At 44.8% G+C, this 12,517-nt stretch overlaps 1 protein-coding gene across 5 annotated transcripts in view; it reads left to right on the forward strand.

Annotated features, from left to right (window-relative positions):
* Nucleotides 1-12,517, forward strand: part of qkia (QKI, KH domain containing, RNA binding a) — a 74,666-nt gene that overhangs the window by 36,549 nt on the left and 25,600 nt on the right. For all 5 annotated transcript variants that reach the window (XM_079286629.1, XM_079286631.1, XM_079286628.1 and 2 more), the window contains exon 4: nt 5,911-6,054. In XM_079286629.1, coding sequence (XP_079142755.1) covers nt 5,911-6,054 — 144 coding nt within the window. The remainder of the gene's footprint in view (nt 1-5,910; nt 6,055-12,517) is intronic.

A 12,517-nucleotide genomic window follows, 5' to 3' on the forward strand; every position in this document is an offset into this window, starting at 1 on the left:
CATAAGTCAGAAGAAGTGTATTTCATCCTTCTTCATATGGGAATCACCTTCTCTACACACACACTCGCACACACAGTCCGCAGTGCATACACAGAAACAGGAGTCATACACAGATGTAGTACACAGATTTTTGGCTGAGTCATAATCTTGGAAGCTCCAGTTTGCTGCAGGGCCAGCGTTTTCGTCCCTTTTTTTTCTCTCCATTCGTTTTTTAATTTTTTATCTCATCATTTCCCTCGGAGTGTGTTCGTTATCACAGAGAACTGAAGATACTCCTGATGTGGTTCTTTCTTTTGAGTTAGATCCAGAAATAGTCAGATGGAGAATCTGTACGTGCTCAAGCATGTACAGATTCTCTCAGGAGTTGGTCTTGGCTCACTTTATGAATACCATAATCATCTTTTACCATTTGGAAACTTAATGACGTGTGCCAGTTTGTTTGGGCAGGACATGTCAAAGGCCCTGCGCAATTACTACGCTAATAAAGGCCCCGTGCAGTTAAACATTAATGCAGAAATACCGCTGAGCAGGGTCATGTATTTAATCTGTGGTTAGATTATGAGTGCAGGGAATAACTCAATATTTAATAAATTGTTTCATAAATAGTCCTGGCTGCTTGTTTTTTCAAGGTATGAAGTAAATGGGATTTTTTTTTAAGGTGGCAGACTGGGTTTTAGTACATCAATAAAATAAATGATTGTGTCAGCTTTCTACACAAGGCTTTATATTCTTAACTGCCGTCCATTAAAATAACATTTTCCTTCCTCGCTGCCTTTCTGTCCCATACCTCAGACTACTGTGGTGTCTGGTTTAGATATTTACAGCAACGACGGGTTAAGCTGAACAAAAACAAAGCATCCAATGGTCGGCCAGTTTTTTTTTTTACATCCTTTGTTGTCTCCGATGTCAATAAATCTCAAGAATCTCTATCGGGTTCGCTCCCCGTACCCCAAAAGCTTTTGGATGGCCAGGCTGTCGCAGCCCCCGATCGCTGCAGCCTCCACCGCCGTGTTTCCAGCCTGATGCCCTGTGGCAGCAGAGGAAGCCGCGGGAGCAGCTTAGCCACTGTGTTTATTCAGGATCCATTAGCGGCAGCGTTTTTATGCTCTCAATAATTCAGCTGGTTGCTCCCTCCTGGGCCGCACTGCCTGGCGGGGAGTCGGCTCACTGGAGCTATGCGGTGGGAGAGAGGCGAGCGGAGGGAGAGAGAGGGAGAGTCAAATAAAGAACAATGGCGAGAGAGAAAAAAGCACATCGAGTAGACAATAAGGAGGCAAGAAGCAAGTAAAGAGAAAAATGCGCTACTTAAAGAATATAATGCTTTTAACTATTTTCTGTTTATACTATAATAGGACATAGTGTCTGGTATTACTGTAGCTGCTTGTTTAATTTGAGCAGGCCACCATTTTAACAAAGATTAACTAAATTTAATGTTTGTCACCACCATCATCATGAGCCTCAGTCACTGGAGCACAAGCATAGGAACTTTGGTGTTTAGATGCCAACAAACTGTCTTTAGTCTGTATTCTACATTAGACTAATATGTGCATATTTGGTTTAGAATATGGCGAGAGACCCCAGCCGAAATATACATTTCTTTAATCATTTAGGTAGTGATATAACAGTCGTGATCCCAGTATGAAGTCGCTGAACTCACCCGTGCATCTGTGTGGACGGGAGTCATATAACGGGTGACAGGAGGGACGACTACAGGATAACAAGCCGTCCCCAGACTGTACTCTTCTCTCTGTTACCCTAATAATAAGGTGCCTGTGAGAGGGAATCCATAAGTGCAGCTACATCCCTGTAATGTCTCTGGATTGAGACTTTTTGACACATTTGTTGAGACAGGATAGATCAGACACTATTGCCATGGGAAGTACTTCTTTTGTTTATGACACCACTACACTCGATGCTCTTCCAGTCTCTTTCTCTTTGTTGTTAAATCTTGTAAAGCAGGGCTCTCAAACTCATTTTCACTCCGGCCACATCAGCATCATGGTCGCCCACAAAGGGCCGGTTGTAAATGTAACTACTCGTAACACATTGTTAAATAACTGTCTGCATTCACAGTTTAAAGTAGTCTTCAATGTACTCACAATACATTTCCATGTTAAATGTACAGTAACAGCCAAAGAGCTGCTTCTAACTGTTTAAGTATCTCATAATTTGAATTTCTATTTCATCATTTTGACTGTCAATCTAATTTTTTTGACTTTCAATCTCATCTTTTTGACTTTCTATCTCAGAATTTCGACTATGGGGATATTTTTATTATTATTAGTCTAACTTAAAAAAATAAAAAATGATTTTATTTTTTTTACTTGTTTTTTTTTTGCTGGCGGATTCGTGGGCCACATAAAATGACGTGGCGGGCCGGATTCGGTCCGCGGGCCGGGAGACCCCTGTAAAGTCTTTAGTTACTGCCCAAAGGGGTGGAGCTTGCACGTTACGTCCTTTTTGATGATTATTGTCTAAACAGTTGGAAGGAAAAAAGGACTCCTCCCGGAGCCTTATTCCAATCAAACCTTTATATAATGTGGCAGCTTGAGTCCCCCTGGTATTCACGCTGAATACCAAACAACATCAAGAACAACAGCAATTAAATTACAGGTATGTTATATCGACCAATGCACTCGTAGTATCGGGGATTTCCCTCCCTTTTGCAAAAACAAAATAACAGATGGAATTCCTCTTGGTTTTTTTGTTTTAGTTTTTTTGCTGATTGTCCTGGCACACATCACATATTGTGGCATCAGCACGGTCACTGGCAGAACAGAATAGGCCTCAGGTTTTGGATCTTCATCCCCTGCCAGACTACAATGTGACATTGCCGATCGATACGTTGAACTTGATTGGCCTGTTGGCACTGCAGCCCGCCCACTGGTTTTGTTTAAAGTTTAAGCTGACTTTGTTGTTTTCTTTCTTATCTCCTGGGTTCTGATTACTTGACCCAGCGCAACTGAAAGCTATTATATTATTGTGAAAATAAAAAAAAGAAAGTCCCAGTTGTTACTTTTGATGCAGTGGTCAAGGCCACATAGATGGCAAATAGCACCCGGTTTATTGGCCCCTAGAACATTCCTTTTTCACACAGGGCAATGGCCGAACATTTAGGTGGCCTGTTCCAGATCGCCCTCTGCAGATCTCCACCGGTCCCCTTTGTACTTTAGATTTAGACTTTCCCCTTTGTGATATATTTTATAAAAAGAGATCTAACCCAACGTAGCCCAAAGTCAGCAATCTTACTCGTGAATACTTTAAATGTCAAGAAGAAAGAATTTTATTTATCATTTAATTTATTATATTTTATATTCCTTTGTCATTACCATTGGTCTACAGCGCCCTCTCTTGTCCTCCTGTGCCCCTGCTGCACCTGTTTGCTGTGCTGGCATTTAGCCTCAGTTACATTGACACCGACTGGGAATGTCCTTTAGGATCAAAGGAGAGGGGACTCTTCAGAGCAGGACAGCTGAAACACTCCCAACATCTGAGATTGTTAAAGTGCAATACTGCCGGGACAGGCGAAATGATGGAACCAACAGTATCAGTAAAGTAACACGTGAACAACCAGAATGAACTGCCACTCTTTTTTTAGTACAACCTGTAAAAGGCAGCCGTCTGTATTTGTCACCTTTTTGCATGTGGTGTCATCCATGTTGAGAATTGTGGCCATGAGGTTTATTGGGCTCAAACTGAAGTGTGTGTGTGTGAAAGCCAGCAGGCAAACAGGTGCTGTCCAAGCGATGGAAGTCGGGCAGCATAAGCGGCTCTGATCCTATTCTTAGATGTTCTCTCTAGATGCAGCGTACGTGCTATTTATTCGTGCCACATATTTTTACCAAAACCGATTACCCTCCAGTATGTGGCGATAGCCGTGGCATTTGATGTGCGCCAGCATGGACATTCTCTTCAAAGGCCTTCCCAGCATTCCCTTTAGTTCTCTGTTCTCCCCCCTCCCCTCTCTGTTCTTCCCCCTCCCCCCTGTTTGTCATGCTGTCACTTTCTCTCAGAGGGCACACAGTGACCTTGTTGACAGGCAGTCATGCTAGTGTGTGGGTGTGCGTGCGTGTGTTTGTGTGTTTTTCCAGATCTCTTTGCCCACAATCCTAACTAAATCCGAATCGGCCAGTGCATTGGCGTGCACACTTTACATGCACACGCAGTAGGGGTGTAACGGTTCACAAAATTCACGGTTTGGTTCGGTATGATACAGTGGAGCCACGGTTCAGTACGTTTCGGCACAGTAGAAAACTATAAATGCCAGAGAAATGTACTTGATTTTAAAATATATTTATTCATTACAACTAACATCATAAAGTTATTCTTTGACTTTGAACAATGACCAACTTGGCAAAAATATCTCAATATGGTACATTTATGTATCTACAATGTGCTTTCAGAGGAAGCCCGTTGTGGCCTGTCAGTCTGAGTCCCCTCTAGAAAATGCTGAGTCACCTTCTTGTCCCCATGTCCCCTAATAGGCCATAAGCAAACAGCCATGGTGAAATAAAGGCCTGACTGCTGAAACTAGGCTCTCCCCCCCTGTGTGGAAAAGGGGAAAACGAGAGTGGAATATTGAACTTTCGTGTGTGTTGTAAAGAGCAGTGCCATGGCAACAGGTCTCTGTGGAGTAGAAAGCGTGTGTGTGTGTGTGTGTGTGTGTGTGTGTGTGTTCCCCTCTCTCTTTGGTGCTGGTTGAGTGTATTGAAATCATGTCGGGTGGACCCCCTGCAGAGCACCACAATGCATCGTTAATTAGACACACTAACACTTCTCAGAAATGAGCAGTGATTTTTAGTTGGGGTGCTTTGTATGGGTGGAGGTAAACGACACAACCTGAACAAACCTGCACCAACAGCAGGAGACTCTGACCTCCTTTTTGAAAAAGCAAATCACAATTCAGATTTTTAGTTTCATTTTGTCTTTATCAAATCTGTCAAATATTATCATGGTAACATTATCCTGTCTTGCGATTTTAATGTGGTGTCACGCATGTTTCGGGTGACCTCAGCTCCTCACCTCAGGGGGAAGTAGTCTGCTTTCAAACCGCTGACTCTCATGGTTGTTCAGTGATATGGGATACAACCTCAAAGGCTTTTTAGAGCGCTCTGTGTCTGCGCACTGCATTTACTGTCAACCTGAAGAGGGAGGAACGTATCTACGCTAAATGGAGGAGCGTGTTTAAAAAAAAACGTGATCCTACTCCATATTTCTCTACATATCCCATTTTACCTTTCCACAAAAGTCGGGTTTTGACTTTACATTGGTGCTCCTGAAAGATGTAAAACATTGCGCACCATTTCCCAACCTCAGTCTTCCCGATTCAAATCTTAAAATGGATTGAAAGCATTTCTGAATACAGCCCATTTTGCCTCTCAGGTTCTGCTAGCACTACAATTTGGCAACCGCTGAGTGCTTTGGCGCAGCCTTTTCAGGTGGGAGAACGACTCCCCCAGGGAGCTTCTGTTACCTGGACACTATTGTCCACGCAAACACGAGTCAGTGCACCTTCACACACACAATCCTGCGACACTTTGAAACCGTATAATCATTCCATGCATACCATTTAAATTGGTGTGGATTAAAAGCATCCCCATCTATCTCTCTCTGATCCGTGCACCCATCCATCTTTCCACTGATATTAATTGCTGCAGGGCTCGCTGTCTCTGTGAAGCCAGGGATCTATTAAGGAAGGGTGTCCTTTCAAAGTTAAAGCTTAAATAGCTGACTAAAGGACCACTCCTGTCATTCCGCTTCTCTTCACAGGGCCCGTTGTCCTCTGTGTACGCCTGCCTCTCGCCTCCGCTTCCTCTGATATGCTGTGTTACGGCACTGGTGCTCAAACACACCCACACTCTCACATTCACTTACCATCTCTTTCTCTCTCTCCCTCTCTCTCTTGTCCAGGAGGAGCAGAACAGAGGGAAGCCAAACTGGGAACACTTAAACGAAGACCTTCATGTCCTGATCACAGTGGAAGACACACAGGGCCGAGCCGAGATCAAGATGAAGAGAGCCGTGGAGGAGGTCAAGAAGCTCCTCGTACCTGCTGTGAGTACATATACACAAAATCATGCACAATGGTAGCCGCTTATGGCCCGATAAGTTATTTAATGCTCTGTACAAGTGCAGTCGTATTCAGCTCAGATGCATTATTGCTGAGAGACTTTTCCATGATCTTAGTCCAAACAACAAGATATTCTGGCTACATATGAAACACCCCCGCTATCCCACTGTCTGCATCCTGTTTACGTCCATATATAGACGAGGGGAACAGGTTGGCCGTACCCCTAGCGGAGTGGAAACGCATAGCTAGCTGTCCTGTGACTGCCACACTCCATCGCCGCCCTCCCCCCGCCTCGACTTCCTCACACACTGAGCCACCGGTGATGGCTGCCGATAGTCTTTCTGGCATACAATTTGTTTTTGTTCCTGTTTTACTGTCGTGACCAGATGGACAGGGCAGCTGAAGGCCCAGATACGCCATCAGGGGGCAACGCACGGGGCTTGGTGGTCTGTGGAAACGGGGCCAGCCAATGTCCCAGCATGCAAGGTTAAACGTGAGACGCGCTGTTGTGAAGCTGCTCTCCATCATGCCCTTTATCCCGTTAATACAAAACGATGTTTACGCATGTACTTCATTTACATTCTAAAGGACAATGTTTGCACTAGATGTAGCTGCATTGCAATTTATCAGCATATATAACTTATTAGAATTATGACTCAAACGCTGGGTACTTGACACCTCAAGGAAGATGAGCTCCTTTAATTCTAAACGAGAGGATGCCAGGAAGGAAATGATAGCACATGGACTGTAACATTTAGTCTCGCTCATCGGCACTGCGCTGGTTATGGATGTAAGACCTGACACAAGAGGTGCCATCATGCCGGGATCTCCTGTCTAGTCTGATCACTGCTCGCTGTCTGTCTTAGCGAGGCCTGAGCCCAGCCTGACAATGTGGAAAGCACTTAAATTCATATCTTCTGTTGTTAAGAATTGCCCGTCTCTACTCGGCCTACTCATCACTTCTTTTGGGCACTTGTTTTGTTTCAGAGAGCAGGAGTGTCTCAGATCTCCACAGCCTGTATGCACACACACAGAGGACGTTGACACACAACTGCACGCACACTCGAGTATGTGCATGCACACACACAACTTGAGGATGAAGCCGTCTCTGGAAGCAGCAGCGTGATGCAGAATGAGTCACTGTTAACACGCGTGTACACACAACAAAACCCCTGTCGTTTTAAGTCAATGACAGCTCTTGGCGGCGAACACTCATCAGAATGGAGTGCCACAGAAATAGCGTCCTCACTTTTCTTCAAGTCTCTGTTCATTTTGCAGCCTTCCAGTTGTTTCAAACGGTCTGTTGATACAGTACCTGAACCATTTATTGGGTTAAGGAGGAGCTCTCTTTTATTTCTCACACGCAAGAAAGTGGCTTCAAGCTCTTTTGAGACACTCGTAAAGAAAATGTTCTCATAAAAAGTTTCACTCTCCCCTTAATTCGAACAAGAGTTTTATAGAGGTAATTAATGACCCATTGCAATCCACCAGAGGCCATTTTCCTTCAAGCATTCTTTGTTCATTCTAATGTAATGAAAAGATCCTTCCGTTAGATAGACAACCTGTGAATGCTTCAATCATCGAGGCACTAAGAGCAACAGGTGCACGTGTCTCTGGTTATATACATTCCAAACATTAAAACCTTTCACTCAAAGTACATTTTCAATGAATAATTGCTTTCGGACATATTTTGGTTGTTGCACCGATACCTCATTATTTAGTATTGATCAGAAAGATAAGCCGATTAGGTTTGTGTTGTAGATCTGACCTTTCATTCTGCTTACATAAGGGGCTGCACACCGAACCCATTACCTCAGTGGCCTGGCACTGGCCTAGGGTGGGACAAATGCATGTCACTAGAAGTGGCATAGTGTCAATAAGTGTCCAGTAATCCCGTCCCTGACTGCTGGTGCATCATCCAACCATGAATCCCTGAGGGCACTGTATTTCCTTCATGTTGCGTGCCCGTGCATGCACACATGAGTGGGTGGGCAGCAGAGCTGCCTGGCAGTAATGCCCTTTGTCATGCTAAACTAGATGAGATTAAAGTATGGACGCGCCGGGAACGCACTGTTATAATGAAGGGCATCTTCTCCACGGTCGCCGGTGTAAAATCTCCTTCATTAAATCTCACAGGAAACAAAATGTGAGGTTATGAGTTTTTATTCCCTTTTCAAGTAACGGCTTTACTTGTCATTGAGGAGGACTCAGCTGCAGCAATTAAAGAAAGAGGGAGAATAGAACCATAGTATGTATGTTGTAGGTTGAGAAAGTATCGACTATTGTGTAACGCCCTGTCAATTTTATGGTTGCTCCTTACTCGTTGATTGACAGTTGGAAGAGGTGGTGATGGGAAGTGTAAAGGTTCCCAGTCCTCTTTGCCCTCTCTAGCGCTCTTATGCTCCCTAGTCCTGTGAACTCTTCAACTCCCCGTGAACTGTGAGCATCGGCGAGATGAGAGAGACGGAGAGAGAGACACAGAGAGAGAGATGGGTAAAAGAGCTTGATTGAGCTACACTTTCAAGTGGGATTTACTCCACTGATCCTGCCCTAGTCCATACACACACTGAATAGCACACACACACACATGGACACGCAAGCCCAGACGAATACTTCCACATGCATGCACTCACACTCACTACAATGCTCTTCTCATCCCTTGAGTCCGTGGTTAAGGCCCTCAAACGGAGCCGGCAGGAGAGCCCCACTGCACTTTAGGTAACCTCCCCGCTCATATACTTGCAGACCTGTGTGCATAAACCCCGACTCGCCCGCACTACGAGCCCCCTTCCTTCCTTCCTTCCTTCCTAGCCCCCAAGAAGGGTCAGCTATTGCCCTTTGATCTACAACAGCCCGTGGCCAATTGTGAGTGAGACCGAAAACCTGATTTGTGTATATGATTATATACAATGACGTAACCATCACAATTAAGAATCTGCTCACTGCCGACTTTTGTAAACAGAAAACCCGCTTAAGTCCAATCCATCCGAATTCCCTCCATATGTGATCTTCTGCTGAGTTGTACTCCTAATGTCAAACAACGTTTGGATGGTGAACACACAACTTCCTCGGTTGCATTAAAGGGTTTCCCATAACTATACCACTTTGCAGTTAAGATGTTGTTTGCCTTGTGGTGTTGTTTTGTAGGTGATGAGCAGCAATGTGATCACTCAGTATGACGGCTTATTCAGATCTATCAGAATCCTCTCTCGCTGCCGGAAGCTATCGACAGGTGTGACGATGGATAGAGGACACTGAGCTTGTGTGTCCTCACACACATTTGGCTCAGTTTGGGTGCATTTCAGTTGTGGTGTGTGTTTGTGATTGTGATTGACTGACAGGCTTACTCACTGGGCATTGTTATGGATATGATAAATTCTCATTGGTTCCCTCGGGTCACTGCACTGTATGATGGGCTTATGGGAAAATGACAGGCAGACAATTGGACAAGGCCATCTGACAGCAGACACAGGCCTTGTCCCGAGGTAACCCAAAGGCACCTTTTCCTATTAGATATTAATGTGTTTGTGTTTGCATTTTGCTTTTAGGCACTTCTAAATCTCACCCAAGTATAGTTGGATGCAGTGTTTCTTTTAGGGATACATGGAGTCATTAGATTTGTATCTAACTGAATTGTCAGTGGACAATGGCTTTAACCGTTGCATTATTTTCAGTTAAAATGTTGCTGATCTAGAAAATGATGCATATAATTCTGTTTCATTGCACACTGCAGGTGGTTAAAAAAAATCCCAAGCAGGCTAAATCCTAAAATGTGAATGTAAACACATTCACATATTAATTAATGTGATGGGGCTGCTGTATGACCATACAATCTTAAAGAGGATCCTGTCGGGATAATCCCGTTATAGCGATGCCATGCTGTTTAAGTTATGTGAGATTGCCTGATAACGAAAGCTCCAGACAACAATGTTTATGTAGCTCTACATCTGATTCAGTGCAGTGACAGCCGGCACTCGCCGCAAGGTATTTACAGTACATCAATTGAGGTGCACACACACACACACACACACACATCGAGCACCTGAGAAGCAGGGACGGTTGGGTTTGAAAGGAGAACGGCACACAGAGAAAGAAAGAGCTAGTTGTTTGGCTCCGGAGAGCCACGTCTCGCTGAATGAAACAGTCATTGCTGAGAACAAAGTGAGCGCGGTAGCAGACCGGCGGTCTCCAGCACTACTACGTTTCAACACGTTGGGAGCCCAGTCCTGCAATCTGGCTCCAGCTGACTGCTCCCTGTTGTGTTCCCCTAACTCCTTCTATTGCACCCTTTTTAAGTTCTATTTTTGGTATTTCTTTTGTAGTTCTAGTGCACATTATGATTATGAGATGGTTTCATCACCCCACATTGTTTTTTCACTTTTATAAATGTCATGGCAGTGGATAGCAAAGAGAGAGCCCCCCCATCCCTTTCTGCGTTTGGCTGACCAGGCGCATTGTAGTGCTTCAAGGCCAACACACGGTTTCTCTTTTTGGGCAAACCTGTCTGCCGGCCCCCTTTTTGTTCTCTTTCCCGTCTCTCGCTCTCCTGAGCCTTCTGTGTCTCCTCATTTCTCTTTCTTTTTTGTCTCTCCTCTTTCACTCTGCTATGGACCACCTTCATGGGAGAACATGCACTAGAGGGTGTTTTTGTAAAAGCGAGACAGATGGACCTCAGTGGTCGCCAAGTTTGGCGATCTGCGGGGTGTTGAGTCTGTGCTCGCCAGTATGCATTCGGCTTGGCAGAGTGCTACAATGGTACAACTACCAGAGCCACTCGCATGCACAGAGACACGGTGGTGCAGAACAAGCAGAGCTAGATTTAAACGGTGGAAGTCTGTTCTAGGCAGCAGTGTGCGACTTTGCAATCAATAAACACCTTTTTGGTTTTCTTTGGTGTTTAGCTCTCACTCTGTCCTCCCCTCTCTCTCTGTCAGCAGTGTATGACAAATGAGTACAAAACACCATCTGGCTGCATCCTTCCTAGTGTGCCTCCCCAATTAATGATGTTTATTCTCTGTTAGGCCTACCTATCACTACCATTCTCTTATTTACTCCTGTTTACCTCTGTCATGCATAACATCCAGCCATATCCATAAGAACAGAAGCTCACATTTTCCATTGAGCCTCATCGGTTGGTGCATGCCATTGACTGTGCTTGGTGCACATTATGTTAGCGCTTCTAAAGGCAATGGTCTAAAACGGGTGTTTGTGAGATTATGTGTCTTTGGTTCCTGAAAGGGAAAACAAACTGTTGAGTTGTGATGAAACTAGCTTGTGTGCTTCTATCGTCCCGGGAAATCTCCCCACCATATTGTTTTAGTGCCTGTAACCGAGCTGCAAGGCCTGCAGTAGTTGAGGCTGTGACACACACACACACACACACACACACACACACTGTTCTTATCCTATACACTGTACATGTGTTCACATGCAAATGTAATGAATGGATGTTACATCACTATGCCAGCTGCTTCAAGTAGGCTTTGAGGCCTTGCAGGTAGGCAGTACATGGGTAGGTTCTCGTCAACCTTGCATCCTCGCCGTCCCTGTAGGCCAGCGGTTCCCAAACTTTTTAGGCCGCGCACCCCCTTCTACATCCCGACCGGGTTCGCGCACCCCCCCCCCCCCCCCCCCTTAACAAAAAAAAATAAAAAAAAAGCAACAGAGCCTTTTAAGCCTTCATAGCCGCATAAGAATCGGACCAATGAGAGAACAGTTTGCTCGCGCGTGGCATTTGTTTACAAGATTTAGTCCGCTGTTAAATATTGCAGTGTGCACACAAACCGAACAAAGGAGCAACTGCAACATTGTATCATATTAATCCCTGAATCGGAACAAAGCAAACTAACTGAAGGTGTGAAAACGCCCTGAAACACTGCAACAAAGTTTCAATAACTTTCAGTGACACAAGGCGTCACTTTTAAAGAGCAATCAGGATGTGAGGACACACGCACAGGCTCAGAGGCAGATTATCACATTTAATTTACAATTAATGAGCGACTAATGCAGCCAGGATGTCTTCGGACAAAGCATCGATGCGGTGCGTCACAGTGTTGTTGGACACCGGGATCATGTCCAACTTTTTTGCTTCTTTCTCTCCAATCATACATTCCACCATCTCTCTGGCAGCTGGCAAGCTCACGTCTTCAGTGATTGTGTGCGGTAGCCCCTTTCTCGCTATTCTGTAACCAGATATGAAGCCCGTAGTGCGTCATTTATAGACCAACACATGAATGAGACTCCAGTTGTTTTTGGCTGTTTTGTAACTCCTCCAATTTCGATATTAAAATATGTAAGGGGCTTTTGACTTGCACTGGCATGCTTGGTGTTCAGGTGGCGACGTAAATAAGAGCTTCAGACTGTTAGCCAGAACCTCACTGCACACCACGCACTGTGGCTTTGGGCAATCTGCGTTGCCAATCCAAGTGAAGCCCAGACACAGATACT

This window comes from Melanostigma gelatinosum, assembly GCF_949748355.1.
Source record: "Melanostigma gelatinosum genome assembly, chromosome: 16".
Lineage (NCBI taxonomy): Eukaryota > Metazoa > Chordata > Actinopteri > Perciformes > Zoarcidae > Melanostigma > Melanostigma gelatinosum.